The sequence below is a fragment of the Astyanax mexicanus genome, chromosome 4 (genome assembly GCF_023375975.1).
Source record: "Astyanax mexicanus isolate ESR-SI-001 chromosome 4, AstMex3_surface, whole genome shotgun sequence".
Lineage (NCBI taxonomy): Eukaryota > Metazoa > Chordata > Actinopteri > Characiformes > Acestrorhamphidae > Astyanax > Astyanax mexicanus.
Window position 1 is genome coordinate 40,602,428 of NC_064411.1, and position 27,444 is coordinate 40,629,871.

The window sequence follows — 27,444 nt, forward strand, 5'->3', positions numbered from 1 at the left end:
GCGGCCCCTTTCCCTCCACCCGTATTCCGGCTAAACACGCCCCCTCCGCGCAGCTATTGGCTGGTGGCAGAGGTGGGTGGGGACAGCTGTCTAATACAAACAGGTGAGTGGTTACTTTGTTAGCCAGCAAGATACATAACATGAAGAGGAATTAGTGCCAATTTAAAAAGCAAACACTACCATTGAAAAATGTATTTCATTTTCAAAAATCAAACGCTGAATTCAGTTTAGAATTGCTCACAAATCTCTTTAACCCTTTCAGACCTGAATTACGTTCCAATGATGAGAAAAATACATGAATATATGAAAATATATGAATGCTGTCTGTAATTCCAATACATATATTTAATTACCTTTTCATAGGAAGCCTTTTTATTTTACAAATTACCCCTAAACATTAAAATAAACACTGTTAAATGTGTTTTAAAATCAAACAAACTAAGCTCTCACTTTTTCTCCTTGGCTCTAGTATAGTGCTGCCATGTTTTAATGTCTAGTTTTTTTCCCAGTGCAGTGGGTGGTTCGTAGTCTATTCTACATTGTCAAACGTTTCTTGTAAATCTTTACAGCAAGTTAACAGCAAAAAAGTTGTCAGTAAAGAACTGTAAAATAACAGAGAGGTCACAGCATTTTACCTTTAATTACAGACTATTACAGCTTTCGTAGAGTAAGTTTTGGCCTAAATAAATAAACAATGACACTGTAAATATTATTTAAATAACCATATGTACTTTAATGTTTTGGGGTTTTAGTTCCCAGTAAATAAAAAAAAAAATCAGGATATCCATTGTAATGGACACAGGGTCTGAACAGGGTAAAATGAAATCAACTTAACTGCATTATATTCCACTTTGTGGCCCAGGATTGCATTTCGTCTAGGAGCAGAGTGGTATTCGTGCCAAAATGTAATTCATTTACTGTCTAATCAGAACCCATTACTGAACCTAGGCTGGAACTGAGAAACCAGTCAGAAATAACTCAATAAAAGGGAAGAGTCACCTTAAAAAATAATTAAACACACCTACACCATCCCACGTGGACCCAGGCTCGCAAAACTTCCACCAGTAAACCCCAGACAACCGACCAGAGATCCATACTCGGGACTGATTGCTCCTGGGCTCAAAAGCAGCGTTCACACTGGACCAAATGTAACAAAGCCCTGACTAAAGCACACCCAGTCTCAGAAAAAGGACAGTGTGAAAAACACCCCAAGTGTGAGAACCAAGCCCATGTTAAAATCTACTAAACTCTGAAAAGCATGTAGTCATCTGTAACTGTAACAGCTTTCTGGTTTAAAGTACAGCTATGAGTACAGCTATAGGTGCCACCACTACCAGTACCAGAAGCTCAAAAACTGTCAATAGCAACAGCAAAATACAGTACAATTTAATATTCATTGACAAAAAGAATTACAACAAAGAAATAATCTACTGTGATATGTTTTAGGTGGACCTCTAAGAGACCACTTTAAAATGATCAGTATTTTTTACTAGTTTTGTTTGAATAAAATTACCTATTGTTTTATATGATGAACTACTGATAACATTTCTTCCAAATTCCAAATAAAACTATTGTCATTTAAAGTTTTTATTTGTAGAACATGAGCAATATTCAAAATAATAGAAAAGATGCAGTACACTCTGCCTTAAAAGATGTAATGAAAATTAGTTTATATTCACAATGTTTTAACCCAGGAAGAATTCAGAAATCAATATTTGGTGGAATACACTGATTTTAAGTCAATGTTTTCATGGCTTTTGCCAAACCCAGACATTTATATATGGTGTTGGTGTGTGTGTGTATAGTGCAATTGGTTGGTGTGTACATAATTCAAATGTAAAAGTATTGCATTTCCACCACCAGTGTTTATTGTTTATTCTTTTTTGTTTAATTTCAGGCTATGACATCATAGCATTTGCAGGTCAACTCACATTAAGCTAACTCTGAGATGATGAACTGTCCACTGGCACTGGAAACATGTAAACTGTTAGCATTTGAAGCCTACAGTTATGGTTAAATGGAGACTAAAGCTAAAATAGTACTAAAAAAAGGTAAACTAAAGCACTGTCGACTTTTACAGTTTCTGACTGAGGTTGTTTGCTTTTTCGTGAACCCTATGATGCCTCGAGAGCTTTGCACAGTGTTCCTAGCTCTGCCTGATGTAGGATACTTTTTGAATCCACTGTTTACAACAAGCAACACAAGCCTGTTTCTTCAGTTTACTGACTTCTGTCTACAAGTTTGAAGGGCTCCATTGAAAACACTGTCCATGTGTCGCAGTGAGCGCACTTGTTTGTTATGTGTGCTATATATCACTTCCAGATCTTGGCTAGATCACAATCTAGGCCACTCCAGTGGAATTAGAAAGGCTTTTGAACTATTAACCGTAGCCTTTACTCTAGCCTGGAGTCCCTGGGTCCTCTCTGACATTAGCTTAAAGGACCAAAAAAGGGATTACATGGTACGCATTCCAAACTTACGGCCAGGAATGCACCAGTTAATGGTCATCATTCGACTTATCAAAGAGGCAGAGACTTTCCAGTAGGATTGGGAAGGGACAATAATTGCACAATAGAGTTTGTTTTAGGTACAGTGTGTTCTTTGAGGTTTTTCAACTTGTTCCTAAACAGAGTATAAGTTGTGATTAGTGTCAATTTGATCCCTTGTATACACACTATGGGCCAGGACTCTAAAAATGGGTGGTGACCATGCTACCAAAGAATCTGATTAGTCCTCTTCTAAAGATGTAGGGAAAAATCGTTGTAAGACGATTAACTGTTAACTGTGGGCATTTTTTCATCTATAGTCAGTTTTTCTGGTCCAAATCAGTTGATGAGTTTGTTTTTTTACATGGAGCATTTCCCCCCTTGATTTGATTTGTTTTCACACAGGCACAAACCTAAATGCACCAAAATGCACCCCAACAAACCATGTGAGCACGATGTCTCCTCTGATTGGACAGAGCACACTGGCATGGGAGCAAGAGAGTAAATACTGTTCTATACTGATTTCACACTAAATGGGTGAAAATATTACTAAAAATATTGTGATGTACTAGTGCATCTCACACTGCAAAAAACTAAATCTTAGCAAGTGAAATTTTCTAATTTTAAGGCAATAAATCTTATTTTCTTCTCTGATAAGACTTTTTGTCTTACTAAGCATTGCAAGTGTTAGATTATTTTGCTTATTTTAGGAATAATTATCTTAATCATTTTTACTCAGAATTTGTACCTTATTTTAAGTAATTTGAACTCAAAATAACACAATCAAGCAGCAATCAAGTTATTTTGATTCTTCTGGCCAAAAACAGTTGCTTGATTTAGGTGTTACTTCACTCATTTTGAGACTTTGCCATTGCTTTTTGTAAGAAATCTTACTAAGAAAATTTTGCGTACCCCATTGGCAGATTATTTATATACATATATTTGTCTTAATTTGCATATATTTTGTCTAGTTTTTGCCAATGGATTTTTTGCAGTGCAAAATATAAGAAAATCTTTGATATCATTACATTCTATTTTAAGCGTGATCTTTTTTATTGTTGATGATTATGGCTTACAGCCAGTAAAAACCCAAAAATCAGTTCCTCAGAAAATTAGAACATTATATAAGAGCAATTGGTACTTTTGGCAGTGTGGGCAGTGTGCCAAGTCCTGCTGGATAATGAAATCTGCATCTCCATAAAAGTTGTCAGCAGAGGGAAGCATGAAGTGCTGTAAGATTTTCCAGGAAAACACTGCATTGAATTTGGACTTGATAAAACACAGTGGACCAACACCAGCAGATGACATATCTCTCCAAACCATCACTGATCATCAGTAAATTTCGCATTTCATTTGGAAATAAAGGGATCAGAGTCTGGAGGAAGAGTGGAGAGACACACAGTCCAAACTGCTTAAGGTCTAATGTGAAATTTCACCTATCAGTGATGGTTTGGAGAGACATGTCATCTGCTGGTGTTGGTCCAGATGATGCAGTATTTACCATTGCAATGTCATTGTACACAATGACATCAGTCTTTACTGATACTGTAGATCCATCTGATCCATCATGGCATGAACTCCACAAGACCTCTGAAGGTGTTCCGTGGTATCTGGAACCAAGCCTTAAGTTAGCAGCAGATACTTTAAGTCCTGTGCTCCCATGAGCATCAATGTGCCTTAGGCTCCCATGACCCACCTTGTTGCTGGTTCACCTTTTGTTCTTCATTGAAGAACTTTTGGTATTTCTTGACAACTGCATACCAGCATATCAACACCCACCTGATATGTTTTGGAGATGTTCTGACCCAGTTGTCTAAGCCATCACAGTTTGGTTCTTGTCAAAGTGTCTCAGAGTCTTATGCTTGCCCATTGTTCCTGTTTCCAACAAATCACCTTCAGGAACTGGCTGTTCACTTGCTGACTAATTTGAACATTTCACCCCTTGACAAGAGCCTCCTCCACAGTCCAATGCTAGGGAGGCTTTCTTCCCTTTCAGCAGACCCGAGAGAGACCCATTCTGCTGCCAAAACTGAGCTTTTCTATGGAGATTATCCAAGCTGTGTGTGCACATCTGAAATCCAGTGTCTGGATGTTCTTGAACATACATTGTAAATCACTGTACTCTGTGTAGAGCTGAGGGTTGTGTCTTGTGTCTGGCTTTCAAAAAGGAGTTGAATGTGTCTGGCTTTTATTTCTACACCAAAGGGCTAGAAAATGTGACGGCAGCAATCCAGGAGCTGTCTGGTCTTGCTGCTTGGAGGGGTAGTGCTTGAAGAGCTTCAGGCAAACCGGCTGAAGAATGCTGTTGACTGCATAGTTTACAGATGTATGTTTTCTTGCAGCCCTCTCAATATGCTTGCTTGGAAATGCTCAAAGCTCAATAAAATAATTAATCACCTCTCATTCATGATTATTTGACTATTTAAATATTTTTTTTTATGTACAGTATTTACAACTGGAAAAAAAGGAAAAGTGGAATTACATGAACACCTAAACTGATACTTTTGGATTTAGCATAGTCAATAACTAAAATTTCCATGAGAGAGTATCCTATGGTAGAACATTTTTATTGTTTAAAGAAGCATTATGTGGGAATTGGTATTGTCTGTTGCTGGGATCTGCTATAGTCATAAAGTGTAATTCGCTCTTTGAACCACTTCTCAAGAATACATGCATTTCTGGACAAGCTGAGAGATACAGAACTATCACTGATATGAAAAAAAACACATGGACTATTATATTATATTAGTATATATATATTATATTATATAATATTTCTGGATTTTATACAAATATGCAGAATAATTCCTGCAGGCACGTAACAGCATTATTACGCTTCTCCAGAGTTACTTAGTGCAGTTAGCAGTAAAGCAAACGCAAAAGCCAAAATCTGCAAATTTGAAGCACATTAGTTAAGAAGTGAACATTTGGGCTAAGCGGTGTTGAATCCATGATGCTAACAGTACAGTAGTAACAGAAAGTGTAGATTGTGTGATGCAATAATGTCAACATGGACAAGAAAGCTGAGGCTGTTTTGAGAACAAAAGAATCCAAAAGAATTTGATTTGATTTTGGGTAAATTTAGACAGACGAATCACTCAGTGCCTTTACACGGACATAAAAATCAGTTCATAATCAGATTACTACAGTTACAGTGGTGTAAAAAAGGTTTTTGCCCCCTCATAATTTTAAATTATTTGCATGTTTGACACTCTTAAATTTTTCAGATCATCAAACAAATTTAATCATAGGTCAAAGACAACACACGTCAACACAAAAAGCCGTTTTTAAATTAAGATTTTTATTAATAAGGGAGAAAAAAATCCAAACCTACATGGCCCTGTGTATAATGGTAAACCAACAACTGCAATTAAATGTTTTGGATTGTAACTTGTAATGAATCCTTCCCAGGGCTATGAAGGGATTTTGGCTCAGTTTGTTTTAATTTTGCCACATTGGGTTTTTCTTCAGAAACGCGCTCCTCTCGTGTGCACATTCACAAATGAAAACAGAGAGAGTTCTGATTGGCCTGTTTTCTGCAAAGAGTGTGTGAGTCAGCCAATCAGTTTTTAGTGAGGGCGGACAGTGTTTTTTTCCCCTCCTGGATGGGATGCGTTCAGGACCATCATGGCTCCCACCAAAACTCATTTCACCTCTTACTACTCTAAAGTATATCCATGTCTCATCGAAGAAGGCATGTTGAAGTAAGTTAACGTGACTATATAATAATCGCCAAAAAGTAAAGTTCTATTATTTTTTATTTTATTTTAGCAAAGGTCCAGGGGTATCCTAAAATTATGTTTTGCATTTTTTTGGATATATCTTCATATTGCAGCTCTGTTTTTTTTTTTTTTTGTAAAAATGCTAAAAAGTGTCATACAGTTTGGGTTTTATTATGTCTAATTCTGTGAGTTTTCTTGGCTGGGTGAAAGCAAAAATCTGATTATAGCCTGACTCAAGTAAACTCAGGTTTTCTGAGTTTTTCCCATGATCTGATTACCCAGGTTCACATAAAAATGTTGATTGTTTTCTGACAAACTCTGTTGTTGTGCAGTAACCTAATTATCCAGAAATGGGCTGCCCACCTCTGCTCTGAAGAATAGCCTGAATTCACAATGGAATTGCAGCTTCTCCTGGGGGTCTCTGGAGTTGGACCTGCACAGCAGTGTTTCCTGGGTAACAGCACTCAACATCTTCTTCTCCTGCTCTCCTAGACTATATGGTGGGGGCATAAAACACAGCTCATTATCTTTTGCCAGTTTTAACAAAGCCTTTTCATCTTGATCAAGAAGTCTGGGCCCATCTGTGCCTTCAAGCTAATCTAGAGGAAGCAATTGAATGTTCTTGCTTATTACAGTTCAACACAGCAAGACCTCATAGAAAAAAAAATTACTTTTGTATTTTTTAATAACTGGGAAGGAACATGATGTGGGCAATGTACTGTCATGATGAATGGACCAATAGAAACTCTGCAAAATTACTTTTTGATGAATAAAATCTTTGTACACTGACTTTATACACTGAAGTTATTATTTTGCAGATACATACATGCATTTCTTTTTAGAGCAACAATATTCCATGTTGATTACTGGTATTAGTAACATGACACTGGTGAATAATCACTGGAAATAATCTATCATAACAGCATAGTAAATACCATTTTTATGCATGTGATGTTAGATTTTGAAATACATAAAAAAACATCCCAATCTTTGTGAAGCTATAACAATAACTAAATGCTGCTTTTTCTTATATTTAGGGCTGTCAAAGTTAAAACAATTAATCACGCCACAAAGTTTGGCCAGATTTATTTTCCAGAGCGGGTTCCCTTGTGGTGAGAACATGATCTGGTCTCGATCCAACCCAAATATACGTTTTTTTATTAATCTAAACTGCTGATAAGGGCGCAATTTAATCTATTATAAACTGCTATTAACAAATGCTCATGTGCCAGACAGCTTTGACCAATCAGAGAAGACAATGTGCTCACATGGTTTATTGGAGCGCATTTTGGTGCGTTTAGGTTTATTCCTGTGTGAAATCAAACCAAACAAAGGTGTCTTTTATACTCAGCAAATTAAGTTCTAATTCAGAAATCCTTACAACCAAGCTCAGATGTTTACAATGAAGTAAAAAAAAAATCCTTTATCCATAATTTATCATGCAATCTTTATTCCAGCGCCCTACGTTGTCTTTATCTCCCCTCAAACGTACATAAGTATATACTAGTATTTTAATTGACACCACTATTATAAATATAATCGCATTTTACATATTCATTTTACATATTCTATTTGTAATTAGTCCTGCATCGCCCTCTGGTGGACAGGCCCCTGTGCTGCACCCCCTAAAACACATTGTTTACAGTACCACAGCAACTAAACAGTATGGCTAGCTCGAGCTGGATAAGGTAAATAACCAGTCTAGGATACAAAAAACATAACGTATGTTTTCATTTGATTTAATTGGTTTAACTGCTGTACAAGCATGATCAGACTGACCAAGCCTGAAAACCAGTATGACCACCATGGCCAGATTTAGCATGACTAAATCAAATCCAGCATGCACTACGCTTGGCACATATCTATGTGGAGACCCATGTGGGTTCATGATAGGCTATTTAATGGTGCCCACCATGGTAGCTCATTTCAAACCCTTTGATTTATATTTAGTTAATAAAAAAGGACAGTTAGTTAGAGGAAATTGTGGTGGTGATAGTTTGTGTTGAAAGAGATGATTTAGAGTGGTTTGTTTGTTGTTTTTGGACTTATTTGGAGGTTTAAACACTCACCATTATAATGGGTCTGATAAGAAAACGGGTGGGTTTCCAAAACGGGGATAAAACGAAAACATGCGTGAAACGAAAACGGGTGTAATACGAAAACAGGCGGGAAACGAAAACGGTTGTGAAACGAAAACGGGCGTAAAAGAAAAACGGGCGTAAAATGAAAACGGGTGTGAAACGAAAACAGGCGTGAAATGAAAACGGGTGTGAAACGAAAACGGGTGTGAAACGAAAACGGGTGTGAAAAGAAAACGGGCGTAAAACGAAAACGGGTGTGAAACGAAAACGGGCGTAAAACGAACACGTTTAGGATTCCAATAATGGGTGCGACTTGAAAACCGGTAGAGTTAGTGAAACAGGTTTGTAAAAATACATTTTAATCCAAAACTTTACAGCAAAAATGTTATTCAGTTATATTTGTTATACTATATCATTCTCTTTCATATCTAGAAATAATAATAATAATAATAATAATAATAATAATAATAATAATAATAATAATAATAATAATTATATATATATTTTTAATTTCTTAATTTCCATACAATGGCGATACGCAAGTTTTATTTTTACGGAATTGCTTTTGGGAATTCAGCATAAACATGAACTTAAAATAATTAATTATTTATAAAACAATAAAATTAAACACTTCCTTTCTCCTATAAATAAACATTTTATTTCATTTTTTAGCCATAACTAGTAATTAAATATAAAAGTTATAGATAAAAGGTGAATTCTTCTGGGTGCTATATATATAAGTAAAAAAAATAAAGGAAACTTGGAGATCTCTGAAAGAACAAAATGACATTTGGAGATGCCCAAAAAGACACTTGGATAAGCCAAAATGGCATTTTGGAGATGCCCAAAAGACACCTGAAGATTTCCAAATGGGGGGTATCTATCCATGTAACCCCCAGCCTGAAGATGACAACCCCAGGCCCGCACAGCTACTGCACAGTTATCCATCTATATCCAGATCTCCTTTAAAGGGATAGGGTCTGAAGTATACCTGGAATCATTGGGTGCAAGGAAAGAATATCCCCTGAAGAGGGCGCCAGTTCATTGCAGGGTACTACACATACCGTTCGATCACACAGTGGGCGTCTAGTCACTGTATTGCCTGGAGAGCAATTGGTTAAGGGCATTTCTGCTGTTGATTATGGCGGTGGCCCTTCTGGTCCTAAGCCCACTTCTCCAACCTCTATTTTGTAGTTTTTGCCTTTATTTATTGTAGTCAGCTGCACAACAATGTGTGTTTCTGTTGTGAAAACTGGTGCAGCACAGAGCATATAGATTAGATGTTCTACTATACTTGGAGCATTATCATATTTTTTAACAAGGAAAATACTTTACTTTTTTGTGAGTTTCTTTGGTTGCTTGTGCCGCTATCTTGCCTGTGATTCTCATAGCCTCTGTTTTTCTGTTTCTATTTCTGTTTGAAGGACCATTAACTCCTTCGCCCTACCCCTCGAGCCCACCAAGAATTAATACACCTTACCGTTAGACGTGCATGCAGAAAACAGAGGGGTAGGGCTAAGTTGTAGGGCCAAGAGATGAAATGGACCAATTAAGGGTCAGTTAACCAGTTGGGTCATTTAAGCCTAGCCTAATGACGTTTTCATACCTGTAGATTGACGGTTGATGAGTTAATTTAGTTAAAGTGTTTTCTCCCTCTGTTTGGTCTGGTTTCACACAGGCATAAATCTAAACACACCAAAATATGTACCAGTAAACTATGTGAGCACATTGTTTTCTGTGATTGGTCAGAGCTGTCTGGTGCGGGAGCAAGAATGTTAATATAGCAAGAAGATTCTGTGTTCCAGCGTGTATATCTGGGCAGTTTGAAACTGTTTTAACACTGAACGCTGAAATGCTGCGCTTTCAAACACAGTTTTTCAACAGGACATGCAGCACAGATGTACACGTAATGAACGTGTACGTGACTGTGAGCAGTGAACGCAGCACATACCGTGAGTGTAAACAGCATGGAACATAGTGTTTGTTCATAGCTGTGGTAACTAACATTATCTGGCTAATATATCAGATTAAACTGTGCCTTATCAGCAATTTAGCTGAAATAAAAGGAGTATGTTTGCTAGCTGGGTCGGCTCACGTTCTTATCATAAGCAAACCGCTTCAGAGTTTATTTGGGACCTCCTCTAGGTGGTCTTGTTTAGATCTGCACTATTACTGTTTACACACCTGCTCAATTGAACCACACTAAAGGTACAAACGAACCAGAATCTGTTTTAACCAGACCAAATAGTGCTGATAAACAATATTTGTTCTTTCAATGGAACATTAATAAAAATGTTGTGTAGTCTATATCTAGGCTTAATCATTATTTGGGATAGATATGAAAAATATACAGTATAAAACAGTGGGGGTGGCAGTGAGGGTTTATTTTATATGTATTATCAAATATAATAAAAAAAGAGTGAAATTAAGAGAGAATGAGAGCGAGAGAGAAAAAGAGAGTGAGAGTGATAACAAGAACGAGAAAGAGCATGTGAACAAGACAGAGAACGTTCTGGTAGACTGACCTGCCAAAACAAATTTCTCTGCAGAATTCCTTGCCTGTTTTATAGGAGGCCTCCTACAATTCGTGAGATGTACAGATCTCAGATCAACACTCGGAGCTTCTGAAGGAACTTCCAGAATAATAAAGTCACTGTGGATAGAGACAACAGCTACTAAATTAAATGAGCTGATTACGCAGACAGTCCGGCAATTAGTCTTTCCTTACCAGTCCTTTCATCTAAAGGGTCAACCATCACAACAACCCTCCATCTGTCAGTGTCCTCCAGCTGCTGACTTTGGCCAGGGTTGCCTGGAATGTTAAGAGAAAAAAAAACAAGACAATCCTGGCAGAAAAATAAAGCCCTCACTCTTTTGGGTTCCCTTTCAATTTAATTGTATAATTAAACTGAAAGGACAGGAGAGTTCAGCCTGCACTGGAGGAGCTCTTTCTATCTTTGAACATTGAAGCATTCACTCTTAATACACTGCTATGCAGTTTACATTGATTATAAAAACACAGAAGATAAAATTTATGGCAAAATATTCATGTTTAACTATTCTAATACATATTTTTGGTGGTGAAATAAATAAAACATTAAAATATCTTAAAATATTTTAAAACATTAAAAGATACGGAGCCCCTGAAGAGACATGGTGTATTTTTTTTTTTACATTTTACTAAGTGGTGAGCACCACATACTAGGTGGTTAGCACCTGATAGTATATTCACTGGTCTGTACTGACTTCACAGACTGCTATAATGTGCCGTGCACATGCTCTGATCAAATGTAGGCTGCTTTTGCTAAGATCTAGCTAGCTAACCTAACGCTAGCTAAGTTAGCTTAGCTTAGAAGGCTTGCATTGCTCTCTGTACAATATATATGGTAGGCTTGGCTGAAAGTAGCCACAGTGTGTGTGTGTGTGTGTGTGTGTAAAAGCCTTTTTCTACAAAATAATACCTCCTGCTAGCGTTAGCTCTGGGCTTATAGCTACCTTTAGCTACCTAGCTAAAACATTTCACACTGAAAACTTTTACCATTTAATATGTGGTGCTCACCACTTAGTTTGTGGTGCTAACCAGGTAGTATTTGTTGCTCACCACTTAGTATCTGTTGCTCACAACTTAGAGTGTGGAGCTCACCACTTTTGTATGTAAAAAATGCACCATGTCCCTTTGTATCTGGTGCTCACCATTTTGTCCATTAAAAATACACCATGTCCTACAGTATCTGGTGTTCACCACTTTTTTAGGTAAGAAATACACTATGTCCCTTAGTATCTGGTGCTTATCACTTAATATGCAGTGCTCACCACTTAGTAGCTGGTGCTCACCACTTAATATGTGGTGTTCACCAAAAAATACACCATGTCCCTTCAGTGACTCCATTAAAGATACACTCATTGACAAAAAAAGTGCTTAATCTCGAAGTTGAAGTTGTGGATCATATATGTACGTCATAAGATAAAATATGGTTTGGGATGGAAGCATACAGGTTCTGTATGGCATCTTGTGGTCCATATGCCCGTAGATGCTGCAGCTGGGCCTGTAGATCCTCCACAATCTAGGTTGCTATAGTGCTTAAAGTGTTGCAATCTGTCAGAGATATTCCTGAGAAAGCCCTGCTGTGTGGGGGTGAGCATTATCCTGCTGATAAATCTGCAGGGGTGTCCTGCACATATCAATAAGCTATTAGTGTCCCTCGTATCACTACTAGAGGTGACCGACTGTTGCATGTGATGGCTTTTCAGATCATCACAGCAACCATTGAGGCAGTGTATCTCTCCATGGTGAAAGCATAATCGAAGTGTTCACCACAACACCTCCAAACGCAAACCTGACCGTCATCAGAACCCAAAAAGAACCTGGATTTGATGCATTTCCAGTCCTTAGCAGTCCTGGCTTCTTGTTCATGATGCCACTGCACATAAAAGTGTTGGTGATTCGCTGACAGAGAACCTAGATGGTGGACAATTTGTTGAAATGACCATCCAGTAATTTGGGGTGTGTTATTTCTTAAATAATTATTTAAATGTATGTCCTGGGTAAAAAAATAAGTCAAACTAATTGAAGAATCCTCCATATCAAGTGTGCACAAAGTGTGTATTAAGTATTTATGAGGTGTATATGCCGTGGAATGTGAAGCATATGAAGGGTAAGTGGACTGTGTATAAAGTATGCATGCACTCTAAGTGGTTCAGGAAATGTTAACTGAATTTATTTGAACTGGTCTTCACAGATGGGAGTAATTCATGTACAATTATTGTGTATTAAACTGTAGATTTAATGTCCAATGCTATTTTAATGTGCTTTACTCCCACAGTTTTGGCTTGTTCTTGGGAGATCTCAGGCCCAGCACACTGTTTCTACAGGCTGCTGCACTTTTGTATCCTTCATCATTCCCGTATACGCGCTGGGTGGGAGTATTGTGTACATAAAAGGCCTTGTTAACGGCTGCGTTGACGAGGAGTCATCTGTAATTCATCTTGATCATGTCTTCACACCCCTTTCTGCTAGCTTTCCTTCCATCCCGCCCCTTTAGCTTCTCGCTCTCCAAGCAAATCATAGCTCTTCCTTACATACTGATCTGCTGACATAGTTCCTTCCTATTCAGCTTCTCCAGAACCCTCTCTACCAGTATGAATTTTACTTTTGGCAAACACAAATGACACTGCCATCAAGCCTCTGGGGTGTATTTCCGCAAGTTCCCTTTCTCTCTCTGCTTCCCTGTAACATCTTTCTTTCCTATTTATCTTCTCCTGAGCACCGGTATGAATTTTACCTTTGGCAAAGGCCAACGCCAGTGTCATCAAGCTTCTGAGGTGTTTTTATTGGGTTGTCGCTCTGGCTCTTTGACACTTTCCTTCTTGTTCACATTCCCAGAGCACTCATTCTTTAAGCCTTCAAATTGTTTTCTTTATTGCTTGTTTTCTTTATATGCCAAAGCACCCCTTACCAGAATGAACTTGATCTTTGTCATCAAGCTTCTGAGCTTCTTGGGTCATATTCTCTCTGCTAGTCGCCCTACTTTGTTTCTCTTTAGGACACCCTTCCTTCATATTCACCGTTCCTAAAGCACCAGTATGAATTTTACTTTCTGGCAACGATAAATGACAGTACCAAGAACCACCATAAATACTTGAGGTGGAGTATTTCTTTTTTGTATTCTTTTTGCCAGTTACTGTTCTTTCTATCACTCCCATTCTCTCAGATGCCATTATTTTCTATTATATGTTCTAAAGCAGCACCCTTTACCAGTACAAATTTTATCTTTGGCAAATATAAATTTCCTCAAAAATTTCATCAAACCTCATATTTGTTTTTGATTGCTTTCCTTTATCAGTTTCCATTCCCCATCTCTCTCTATTACATCTATTTTTGTTTACCTTCCTGTGAAACCCCATTACCAGTATGAATTTTACCATTGACAAAGGCAAGTGACACTCCTTTTAAGCTTTTAATGTGTCTTCTCTCTGCTGGATGTCTTTTTCTATCTCTCTTTCCCTCTGTCATCTGTCATTCATATTTACCATCACTTAGAGCCACTTTTCCCAGTATGAATTTTAACTCGGACAAAGAGAAACTACAATGCTATCAACCCTCTGTTGTTTTTGTTGTTGATGTATTTCATTGTTTTTCCTTTACCAGTTCCCATTCTCTTTATGCCTCATTCTCTATAGCACATTTTTTTTCTGTTTATCTTCTGCAAAGCAGTATGAAGTGCAATAGCACCAAGGCCCTGGCAAATCCCTCTTTCTCTTAGATACCTTTCCTTTCTTGTCATTTTCTCATAGAGCCCCATTTACCAGTATGAATTTTATCATTTATTATTAATCGTATGATGTGTCTTCTCTTTGCTGGTTCTTTCTTTCTGACAACTTTCATTCATATTCACTTTCTCCAGAGCTCTCTTCACCAGTAAGAATTTTACTTTTGACAAAGACAAATGGTAGTGCTTGTGTCCTTTACTTTCTATTTAAACTCTAGAGATCTTCCACACCAGTATGAATTTTAATACTGGAAAATATATATAGGATAGTCCCATGAAGCTTTTGATGTGCTTGGGGATAAGCCTCTGCCTCTTTGCTAGCTGCCTTTCTATGGCTCTCTTCTATGGCTCTCAGACACCTTTTCTTTCTATCCCCTTTTTCCCAGACCACCTGTTACCAGTATGAATTTTACATTTGGCAAAGGAAAAGAGCAATGCCCTCAAACCTCTGAGATGATGTTTTTCATTGCTTTTACTCTGCATGTTTCCTTCCTTTTTATCCCACATTCTCTCTGACACATTTACTACCTATTTACCCTTTCCCAGAGCCCTCTTTACCAGCATGAATTTTACATGTGACAAAGATAAATTGCAATACTATAAAACCTCTAAGATGTTTTTCATTGCTTTAATCTCTGACAGCTTTCTTTGCTATTCTGATTTTGTAGAACAACTTTTACCAGTAACTTTATCAAATTAAAGTGCCATCAAGTGCTGGAGATGTTTTTTTTCTTTTTGCCAAGTGCCAATCTTATTATCCCATTGCTCTCTGACATATTTTCTCCCAATTTACCTGTTTATAACACTTTTAACCAGTATGAATTTTACCATTGGCAAAGAAAAGTGACAGTCTAATTTATCTTCTGAGGGCTTTTTTTGCTAGTTGCCTTTTTGGCTCTGTTTCTGACACATTTCCTTACTATTTATCTTTTCCCAGAACCAGTATGAATTTCACGTTTAGCAAAGCTACATTTTCATTGCTTTCTCTTTGTCAGGTGCTGTTCTCTCTCTCTCTCTCTCTCTCTCTCTCTCTCATTCCTTTTGACACCTTTACATCCTATTCACCTTCTACCAAAGCACCCTTTAACAGTATGAATTTTAAAATTTTTGTTAATTTTTCTTTTGCCAGTTGCCCTTCTTTCTCTCTTTTCCTTTTCTTTCTCTCTCTCTCTCTCTCTCTCTGCTTTCTCTCACTGCCATCTATCCCAGGGCTCTGCATGCCTCGGTCCTCCTCTTGCCTAAGCTGATGAAGTGCTGTTGTGAGGTATTTGGAGAATTCTTCTTCTGACCAAACCAAAAGTCTTCTCGCTCACTTCCCAGAGCTCTTCCCAAATAAGGCTTCCCTTCTTCAGCAGAGGAAGGAGGGGGGAAGAAGAGAGAGAGAGAGAGAGAGAAAGCATGAAGCACAGGGCGGACAGAGAGAGGGAGAGAGGGAGGGAGGGAGTGAGTACCAGAGAGGAAGGGTTAGAGGAAAAAGGCCATGTCCTTTTAAGGCTACAGTTTCCTTTTCTCTCTCACTCTCTCCATCAGCAGGGCCGCTCTGTTGCTAGTTCTCTAATGGTGAAGTCATTGCGGCTCTCCTACTTTTGAGCTCTGCTGTTCTCGGAGGGAGGACTCTACGGCCACATAAAACACTCCCGCCCAGAGTCGCACGCACACTTACACACTTACATACACACACACACACCTTCCGGACTGCGCGGAGGACTGAGACCTCATCCTAATCCTATCCACAGTGAGTACTGCTCTCCATTATCTTCTCAGACTATGATTGAAGCTTGAAGGTTACTTTGCATTAACTCCAGCCTGTTTAGGTTGAGGTTGAGTGTAAAGATGGGTAGACACCTGTCCATCCATCCAATCAACCCTCTTGACACTCTTAAAGGAACCAATAAGGGCTTTCTGGGGTGATGCCCTAGTAGAACCAGCTTTGGATTTCTAAAGGAGAAGAAGATAAAGTTTGTAAAAGTCATGAGGTTTAATCCATATTCAGAATAAAAAAAAGATATCTACCTTCAGAACTCAATAGTAGAGATGCTGGTCTTCACTAGGCTCTGTAAAAACACAGATTTTTATTGCATGAGACCATTATTTGTTTCAGGAGTGTTGTGTTCTTATGTTCTGCAACTGTTGATGCTCCATCTGAATGATCCCTAACATCATGCTGTGTTCTGGTGTGATGTGGTGAACTTTTGAAGCTCTTTTGAAGATCATCTACTAAAAAGACTAACAGATAGTAATAGTTATAGTAATAGTGATACAAATAACCATATAAAGACATAAGGACACAATGAAGAAACAAATATTTACAGACCAATAGGATGAATTGAATGTTTGAACAATAGGATGCATTGGGGTCAAATTCCAGAGCTACACTGGAGCTATACTGTTCTAGATGATGTTGCTGTTAAAGTGCGTCACTAAGGATTAGACTCAGAACAGAGCTTTGGTAGACATATCTGTCTACATATCATCACTACAGATCATCTTCAAAATGTTAACTTTACAGGAGATGGAAAACAAGGCAATTCTATTAGTCCATTCATCATGAAATTTGATCAAAATTTCTTTCTAAGATATACAACAAGTACACTACTTGTAAGGCTGACAGCTCTCCAATATTAAGAGTCACTGCCCGGCAGCTACTGTGTGATAAACACGCCTTTTGGCCTGAATGCAAATGGACTGCCATAAAAGGGCCTTAACCAGGAATTCATCTGCCTCCGAGGATCGTTCCACTTTACTGACAGGCTGTGTTGACGCTTGGACGCTCATACACATACAGCCACAGGTTCTCCATCATCAGCACTGGACGTGCAGTATACAGAGCACAGCGGCTAAAGTAAACCTTACACCACAACCTGAGAGACCAGACCTCCGCGGATTAATACACGACATCAGGACTGACCTCTACCGTCATCTAAAACAGCACCAACAAAACCATTAGGAAAGACACTGCATTTAAAGGGGCCCTATTATACACTATTATATTATATTCTCTTCAAATTTTAAAATACAAATTAAGATATTTATGATGTTTTTATTATTAAAATTAAAACAAACCTTAATTAATATTGATTACATCTAATTTAATCATGAATGGTAAAGCCAGTGGTTGATAATTAAATGAGAATTATTTTAAAAGTATTATTTTATTAAAATAAAATAAATCATTAGCATTTATTCAATAACTAATAATTTAGTTATTTGTTTTGTGGCCAAGTGAACATTTGATGATTTAATTATGTCTAATTACTATATATTATTATTGTATTAATATAAATATATATATCAATTCTTATATTTTATTCTTTAATATTTAATAACATAACAGAACAAACATACATTAAATAAATAATAATTTTATTACTCAATATTGACACCTTTATAAAATATTTTTTTTCAGGAAAGACACAAATAAAAATACTCAAAAAGTTGATTACGATGAGATTTTTAGGAAGATGTGTTAAGTTAATAGTTCTTAATAAAATTGTTAGGTGTTATTTATTATAAAGAATTAATTTCATATAATAAATTCTAATTTTAAAATAGTGTTGTGCTGTGTGATATTACCATATATTTTTCTTCATGTTTTTCCATGTTGTAGACTGGAGTAGTAAGATTGGAGTAGTTAGATTAAAAATTATATTTTTGAATATAAATATTATGAAATATATCTCTAAGTAAACAAATAAGTGTTTTTTTAGTTTGTGTTATAAAAGGTTGTCAAAAAAAATCATAAATCACTGTTCATTCCTTTTAAATGTCTGGTTCCTCTCATTTTCTGTTCACATTCCAGCAGCAGTAGCTGTAGCTGTAGCTGGGCGGTAACACAGACATGTGTTCATCATGTTTGTTGCATCAAAACCATGATTCATTTATTGTCAAAAGACTATGGCAGCAACTTGTTTTCCTTGTAAGAACCATGTAAGAACAAAGGAGTAAAGATTTGATTTGAAACCACATTGAAAACAATGTTAAATGCTTTTTCATTTAGAGTTTCATCTTTTCTATAGTATATGGTCTCTTTAAAAGTCACAAAGAACTAAAAAAAAAAAAGCAGGGAGTGTCTCCATCCAGAGTTACTCTGAAGTATTTCAGGCATCCTGCTCTAAAAATCTACATAGACTTCAAATTACAAGTCTTGAAGTCTGTCCTTCAGAAGACGTGGAACTTTTTTTCCTTTTTTTATGTGCTACATCAGCACTTTTAACCGTGCTGTTAGTGGCTGTGCTTGTTGGAGTTTTATATGTCGTACCAGAGTACCTGAAATGAGCCCGGATTTCTGAGGGCTAGCGGCTAGACAGTAGCGCAGGTCGACTGGGCAGAGGGGTGGGGGGTGTTAGGGGTGTTGTTAGATAAGGCTACTGTAGGGTGGCTAGCACTGCAGCTAACTGATGACGCATTTCCCTCATGCTTTCAGTCACAGTCCACAGATCAGAACTCCGGAACGTTTTTTCCCTCCTTCCTCTGGCACGGCTGGCACATGCCCAGTCCAGTCTGCTGCCATGGCAATGGGGGGGAAAAAACAAAGCAATAAAATTAGGGATTGGAGAAAGGGAGGGATAGAGTTTCAGACATTCTTATTCCGACTCTCTCTCTCTCTCTTGCGCTTTCTCTCCATCAAAAATACACAATGAGAACAGCCAAACACAACAGGACGTGCCCCAACTTCTGTTTTCCTTACTGATGGAGCTTATTAGAAGGAGAGAGAGAGAGAGAGGAACAGAGACACTTGGTGTTAATTACAGAACTCATAAAATATCTGCTTCATATCTGGATTTAATATTTGTAATATTTATAGTGTGGGCTACAGCACTGAGCTGTGGACCTGCAGAACTGTTTTTTTTAACCGATGAACTGAGGTGTTGGAGATGAGTTGGGGTGTTAATTATCATCCAACATCTTCAGCTCATTAGAACTTTTCTGGCTGAAAGCAATCAAATAATCACTAGGTATTCATTAATACAACAAAACAAAGGATGTTATGCTTAAGCAGGAACTTACAATACAATATTTATCATGATACTGGGGTTACGATTCAATATATAATGATATATTGCAATACTGTAAGCCATGTGATTTATTGCAATTGTTTAAATCGAATTTTAGGGGGAAAAAAAGCTGTAATAGTAAACAAAAGCCACACTGTAAAACATATGATATGTACTGTATATCCAATCAGAACAGTGGAATCTTAAGAGACCACTGAGAATATCACTGCTATCTAGTGGGCGGGGTTTAAAGACAACACTAAATAAACCATCGTCTAACACTAGTCTTTAAATGTAAACTGATCATTCAAAATAATCCCGAACTGAGTTTTTGAAAATCGATACAGTATTAAAACAAGATATATATAATGGTAAGTAAAACAACTAGTGGAAAAGCCTTTCCTGGACAGTAAAGACGGTTACTCCAACAAAAACGGAAAAAAAAAGGATACTTACTTTCATTTTTTTTTTTTTTGGAAGAAACAACAAATACCCAGGTATCCAAAAACTTTTGCTTATATAAAGCTGCATCTCAAAAAATCTGAATATCATTGAGAAGTATTCCGTTCAAAATGTGAAACTCATATTATATAGATGTGTTACACACAGAGTGATCTATTTTAAGTGTTTATTTCTTTTATTGTTGATGATTATGGCTTACAGCCACTGAAAACCACAAAGTCAGTGTCTCAGAAAATTTTAATATTATATAAGCCTATTGGCAGTGTGGGCAGTGTGCCTGCCCAAAAATGAAATCCACATCTCTATAAATGTTGTCATGCTTCTCTCTGCTGACAACTTTTATGGAGATGCAGATTTCATTTTCCAGCAGGACTTGGCACACTGTTCACACTGCCAAAAGTACCAATTGGTCTTATATAATATTTAAATTTTTGGATTTTCATTGGCTGTAAGCCATAATCATCAACAATAAAAGAAATAGATCACTATGTGTGTTACACACACACATATATATATATATATATATATATATATATATATATATATATATATATATATATATAATAGCCTATATTAGTTTCACATTTTGAACTAAATAACAAAAATTAAACTTTTTTTCAATAATATTCTAATTTTACAATACAATGCACCTGTATTTGACATATTTTTACAGTTTGCACTTTCAGAAATATGTATATATGCCAAAAAGTCATGGGACAACCATATATAAACTGATCCTATAGTGTAACCTCAGGAAATTGCTTTGGGAACACCCACAACTATAAGTACATGTTGTGAGGTGCTATCATGTAAGTGAGGCTGAACACCAACCAGCTTGCTCAAGGCAAGACTTTGCTAATTATTATTGGATAATGCCAGCAGGCATTACCACCTACAGTGGACAGCACAGTGAGTGGTAATTAGTAATGGCTGTGACCGGTGGTCCACATTCAATGCAGGAGGCCCCACATGCATGTCCTGCAGGTCACTGGTTCACAGGTCACATGGTTCTTTAGCTTTTATGGAAAATGGCAAAAATCACTGGCCATGATACAGGTCATTTTAAGATTTTAAGACGTTGATTCTCAAAACTTCTCAGACTTTAGAGGGCCCGTTTTATTGGGCGTGGTAATCTTGAGCACAGTGTGAACAAACTCCAAAACTCCCAAGGTTTGACCCACATCTTCTTGCACACCTCTAACCTCCAGGCCCAGAGAGTGGTGGTGTCCAGACATCGAGATGGCAGCACAGGTGACAGTGCTGCTGACTGTACAGAGTTGCTACTGTGTGTGCTTGGCTGGAAGTGGGAAATATGGGGATGTGGATGTTAATAAGTGTGTCTGTGCTGCTTCTGGAGTTTCCATTGCACAGCCCTTCAGCTCAAGTTAACGCTAACGATGTTAACTCAAATGCAAATATTATTACTAAAACAAAATAATAGAAATCAACATTTTTAATGAATTTCTTTGAAAACTAAAAAAAAAAGACTGAATGGCTGTGTTGATGAAAGCTCATGAAGACTATAAAGCTGGGGATGAAATGAGGGCTTATAAAGACACCTTTTTATGTAATGTTGTTTTGCAAGACCACACCTTGTTATCTGCATGGTTTGTGTGAAAAAAATATATATGTATATAATAAAATTGCTTTTGGGCTTCATTATGTGGCAAAGCTTTGCGTCCGCATTGTTGGCTGTTTTTCTGCTAGACTGGGATTGGCTTTTTTGGGATAAAAAAAGCTGTGTTTCAGCAGAGAAGAACCTGGGACTGGGAAGGCGCTAGTGATGCAACTGTTCCAACACCCTCCTAACTGAATGCTTTCTTTTACAGTTATGGGTCTAAGCAAATTAAAATGCAAATGTTTTATGTACACTCTGATACACTCATCAATAGGACATTCACATTCATTGGCAAATGAACAATAGCAGAGATAATCAAAATAAGTAATTTGGCATGGTACTTACTTCATACACTTTCAAAAATTAAGATATTATGAGGGTACAATCAGTGCAACACAAGAGATCAACCTTCAGGTCCAATTGAGTCCCCTAAATGTAAGGGAAAAACAAAAGCAAAGGTATAAAGCACAGTTGTGCCCCTTAACTAAAGGGACTGAAGACGTACCCTTGGGGGTTACCACTCAAATTACTCAAGAGTGTAACATAGACAAATAACCAACCAGAACCTCCAGATCAAGGCCTTTCTTGACCCTACATCAAGAATTTTACTCTACAACAAGGATTTATATCTTTTTTCTTACACAAAATTTAAATTTTCCTTCCGTTATTTGGAGCAGGGAACTCCAAGCATGGCCAACAAAGGTCCATCCTATGGGCTGAGTCGCCAGGTACAGGACAAGATCGACAGGAAGTATGACCCTGAGCTGGAAGCACGTCTGGTGGAGTGGATTGTGGCCCAGTGTGGCTCGGGAGTGGCCAAACCTGCGGAAGGCAAGCAGGGCTTCCAGGACTGGCTGAAGGATGGATGTGTAAGTGTTCCTTCTGTAATTACACTAATAGTCAAATAAATAGTTGCAAAAATAAAAAGAAAGATAGGGCCACTGGTTGCAGGACCTTATTAAGGTTTTGTTGGTTGTCTCCACCAAGACAAAAGTGGGACTCGTCACTAAAAAATGACCCACTGCCATTCTGAGTCCTGTCAGTTGATTCCCTTTCTGGGTACCACGATTATTTTTAAGACGAGTACAAAAAAGCCTATATCTGACTATCTATATGGACTGCATTGTTGTAAGAATGCTCTGCTTGGTGTCTCTCAGGTCTTGAGTGAGCTCATCAACAGTCTGCATGACAGCGACAAGCCTGTAAAGAAGATCCAGAGCTCACCGATGGCCTTCAAACAGATGGAGCAGGTGTCTCAGTTCCTCAATGCTGCAGAGGCGTATGGGGTGACCAAAACTGACATGTTTCAGACTGTCGACCTCTGGGAGGGTAAGTGTTTTGCATTTCAATTGGGACAGATATGGTTGCAGGAGGATGAGCCAAAGCTTTCATGTTTGCATATATCGATGACCTAATTATGCCATAAACTGTCATACCAGATAACAGTTACCACTTACAGTACACTATACCCCTATATGTTTCTGGACATAAATTGTAATGAACAAATTCAGCTAATTTAATTTGCACCCATTGGTTGTGGAGCAGTGGAACTATTCTGGAATGATGGTGCTCCATCCAAAAATTGGATGTACATTACTGAATAAGATGAATTGTATGAAAGCTGGGGATAAGGAACAGTAGTGATCATCCAACCAAATCTTCACAGCAATGCTCCAAAATTGAGTATAAAGCCTTCACTGGACAGTAGAGACTTTTTATTCCCATGATTTCAAAGGAAATGATAAATGAGCAGGTGCCTCAATGCTTTTGTCCACATAGTTTATATTACAGGTCATGTCACCAATATGAATCAGGGCCATTTATCTTCTAAATTCATCATTCTTGCTGGCTCTTTGTTTGACCTAGCTTGTTGTAATCCAATATCTACCTTTCTGTGCCCAAAGGTAAGGACTTGGCTGCAGTGCAGAGAACCCTGATGGCCCTCGGCAGCATTGCGGTCACAAAGGATGATGGACATTTCCGTGGTAACCCCGACTGGTTCTTCAAGTGAGTATCGTTTAAACCTGCAACGCAGTGTCAGAAATACCTGTCAGCTTTTGGAGATCTGCCCTTAAACTAAGCTCTGTATGTCAAGTTGATCACCAAGAGTATGGAATGCTTACCTTGGGGACCTAAACTAAGGTTTTCTGTTCTAATCCTGGAGAACTACCTTTCTGCAAAAAAAACCCTAAGGCTATGTTCAGACTACAATTTTGGCACATCTATATTGATTTTTCATTGTATTGACAGCAGAAACCTAGATTCAAATAGTATGCAAACCACATGTTCAGTTACAGACTAAAGGCAAATTAATCTGTTTCTTAAAGAGGCTATACAAGGTTGGTAATTTTTGGCACTCTTCTTGGATTCCTGTACTTCCTCCACGGTCACTCTGGATTTGATGAGGTCGTTGACACAAAAAATACATTGTAGTCCAATTTTAAACTCTTCTAAATGTGCTTTAGATCCGCAAAATAGATTTGCAATAACAGATTCTGGTTTCTGGCTGATCTGAAAAATCAATCAATGTAGATACAATCAACTAGTTTGATTTATCTGCGGTCTGAATTAAGTAGTTAGTATTTGGACCAGTTGGACTAGATTATGGTTGATACAAAATGTGGTCTCCAGTCTCCTTCTGGAATGCTACCCAAAATGTGCAATCCCAAATCTAGGACATCTAAACTGATTGATTTATGCATTCAAATCGGATGCCAAACACATTTGGTTTGTGATTCCAAACATATATTTATAGTTGCATTTTAGTCTAGACAATCTGGCAACTCAAATGGGATTTCAAAATACATTTCATGACGCTCGCAATGTGTGTGAGGTGCAGGGATCCAACAGTATGGGTTCATAGTTTTTGGCATCTACATTTTTACCACAGCAAACCATGCAGATATGATTGTGATGTTCAGAAAGGCAAATCCGATCAGATCCTATCTGCAGTCTGAAAGTAGCCTAACCAAGGGCTTTTGAAGGCAAGAGTTAGTTTGATCTGTTGGACTGGATCACTAGACCTACAGAATGATGTAAAGATGTAAATGGTCAGTATGAATGACTTACAATGTTGCTGTTCTGTCTCTGTTGCAGGAAAGCACAGGAGAACCGACGGGACTTCTCCGACGACCAGCTGAAATCAGGAAAGCATGTTATCGGCCTTCAGATGGGCTCCAACAAAGGGGCATCCCAAGCTGGCATGACAGGCTATGGTAGACCCAGACAGATCATGAACAACTGAACACACTCATTCACTCCTGTCATTTCCACTTACCATACCCCCTCCCCATCTAAATACCTTTATTAATAAGTTTACCCAAACCACTCAACCCACCACCCAGTGCAGACAAACCAGAACCAGCATTACACCACTTTTACACATTAAATCCCCACAGCAATTGAGTTCATGCAAAATAATAATCCAAACAAGCACAACATTGCCATCATAGATCTAGGACAACAAGCAAGTCTCCAGGTCCTCATGAACGACTGTGTTTTTGCAAACGCTGAACAAATCTCAGCTTGACAATACAGCACATGAATTTTGTAAACCTTGGTTGTGGCTTATATGTGCTGATGTTCTCCACAAGACATGACGTGACTTGGTAACATCAAAATAAAGACAGCCAATGACAGAAAGAACTTCATTTCAACTGTTTCAATCATTAAGAAGGTGTTGAAAGCTAAACGTAAATAAAGCAATGCAAAAGTTAGATATAGTAAGATTGGAATTTGTAATTTCTAAAATGTGAGGCTGGTTCTTTGCCTGATGCCTGGCACAGGTGCGGCCTTGTATTTTTGTATTTTGTCTAATTAAAAAAGTTGACTCAAAAAAAAAAACTTTACTGACTTCACTGCTCTTTCTTAAGGTGGGATGTTAGATTGGACAAAAGATGTGGGTGAAGATCCTTTACAACAAAACAATCCTTCAATGCTTGCTGACAAGACATACAGGCCTGTTTTATTAAATGCATATGTACTTTTGTATTCTAGAGAGAATAAATGGTTAGAAGGGTGCCAGCAAACTTAGCCAAGACTGTAGATCACAGTGAAGTATATGAGGCCTGCTGCCAGTAGTAATAAAACAATGTATCAAACCTTTACAACTTTTGCCTTCGCTTACATGTTCACTCATAAAAAAGAGAGGAAACTATGTGCCAAAGAGACTACAGCAGGATGTAAAGCATTTCTGACCACCTCTCAGAAAATGTTTTAAGAAGTTCTAGTCACCACAAAGATCAGATGGAATTTGATGCCAGCAATATACAATCTCATTTAGATCTCCTTCTAGGATGAGTTCCTACAAACCCACAGGTGCTTTACAATTTAGAAGCAGCAGCCAATAGCGCACAGCGTACTCTCAACCGAAAACCACCGTCCGCCTGAAGTACTGCATTGGGCACTACAGCATTTACCCAGGACAGAGTGCCAATCCATATCTGGGCACACAGTCATACATACATTTTTATACACACACTTAATCCTATACAATATACATACCTATACATACATATTCAAATAAAATTAGAGTATCCAATTTTACATGATCTCCATGTTTTTTTGACTGTGGGAGGAAACCAGAATCCCCCAGAGGAAACCCACCTAGACACGGGGAGAACACAGAAAACTTGAACCCAAGACCCCAGTGCTGGGAGGCAAACACTCTAAACACTAAGCCGCCATGCCGCTTAGTGGTTGTTGGAAGTTGAAATCAGTCATTGTAACAGAAAAGAAAACACAAAATGGTTCTGGTGTATTTAGAGACAAAATTGCATAAAACTCTTTATAAACACTCTTAAATGGTTTGCTTGAACACTGCAGTGTAAACAATGTCTCTGGAGTAACATACTTCTGTAGGAATATATATATATATATATATATATATATATATATATGTATATTATATAAATATGTTAAGGTACAGTCAAAATAAGCAAGATGGATCAGCAGCTGTCTATTACTTTATCAAGGTAAGCAGTGCTTAGACCCCTGGTTATTTTTATTACTAAATCAATGGATTCTACATTAAATCTGTTGATTAAATGCATAATACGCATTATGCTGATGACTAATCCCCACCTGACTATAATCCACACCTTTTGAAAAAAATAAAATAAATAAAAAATAAACAAATAAATACAGTACCAGTCAAATTTGGACATACCATCTTATTTAATGTTTTTTTTCTTTATATCTTTATTTAACAACTATTGTTCAGCACCTCCAGGAACTCCTTCAAGATGCTGAGAAAACTATTCCAGGTGACTCTCCTGGAAAATCATATTCTGGTTTGGTAAACACTTTAATAATTCTGCATACATTCCTGTATAGTTTTAATATAGTCTTTAATATTAAATTTACAGTGTTAAAAATCATAAAAACAAAGAAAACCTATTGAATGAGAATTTATACAGTACCATTTGACTGGTACTGTAGAATTCACTTAAAAGGCATATAAAATGCAGATCTTGTCCAAAGATTGTAGCGTCCTTAAGCTATTCTGACTTGATTTGTTTTCATATCAGTTATAAAAAGAGGCCAAACTGTGAAAAACCTTGCCCACTGTTTGTGTTCTTGAACTGGTTTTGTCTTGGTGAGTGGCGCTTGGACCTATAAGCTAAATTCTGTGACTCAATCAATGGGACCTACCTTAATTTTAAAGAAAAAAATCTGTTGATTGGGTGAATAATGAGTGTAATCCAATGATCCCCACCTTGATCATCCCCCCAAATTTACGAAAACTGAAAACATAAAAGGAGATCAGTTCACAGGTATGGAAAAATAAACAAGCCATCAAAAAAAGAAAAAA

The 27,444-nt window shown here is 37.6% G+C and overlaps 1 protein-coding gene across 3 annotated transcripts; it reads left to right on the forward strand.

Annotated features, from left to right (window-relative positions):
- Positions 1–16,083: 16,083 nt before the first annotated feature.
- Positions 16,084–25,346, forward strand: tagln (transgelin). Of its 3 annotated transcripts, XM_007230630.4 has the most exons (6): positions 16,084–16,293; positions 21,223–21,265; positions 22,310–22,501; positions 22,790–22,961; positions 23,537–23,639; positions 24,729–25,346. In XM_007230630.4, exons 2-6 carry the CDS (start codon positions 21,254–21,256, stop codon positions 24,874–24,876), a joined length of 627 nt encoding a protein of 208 aa, XP_007230692.1. In that variant the 5' UTR covers positions 16,084–16,293; positions 21,223–21,253; the 3' UTR covers positions 24,877–25,346. The 3 variants fall into 3 exon arrangements, with proteins under 3 accessions (XP_007230692.1, XP_007230694.1, XP_007230693.1); XM_007230632.4 differs by lacking the exon at positions 21,223–21,265 and having other exon boundaries at positions 22,307–22,501; XM_007230631.4 differs by lacking the exon at positions 21,223–21,265 and having other exon boundaries at positions 16,087–16,293.
- Positions 25,347–27,444: the final 2,098 nt, after the last annotated feature.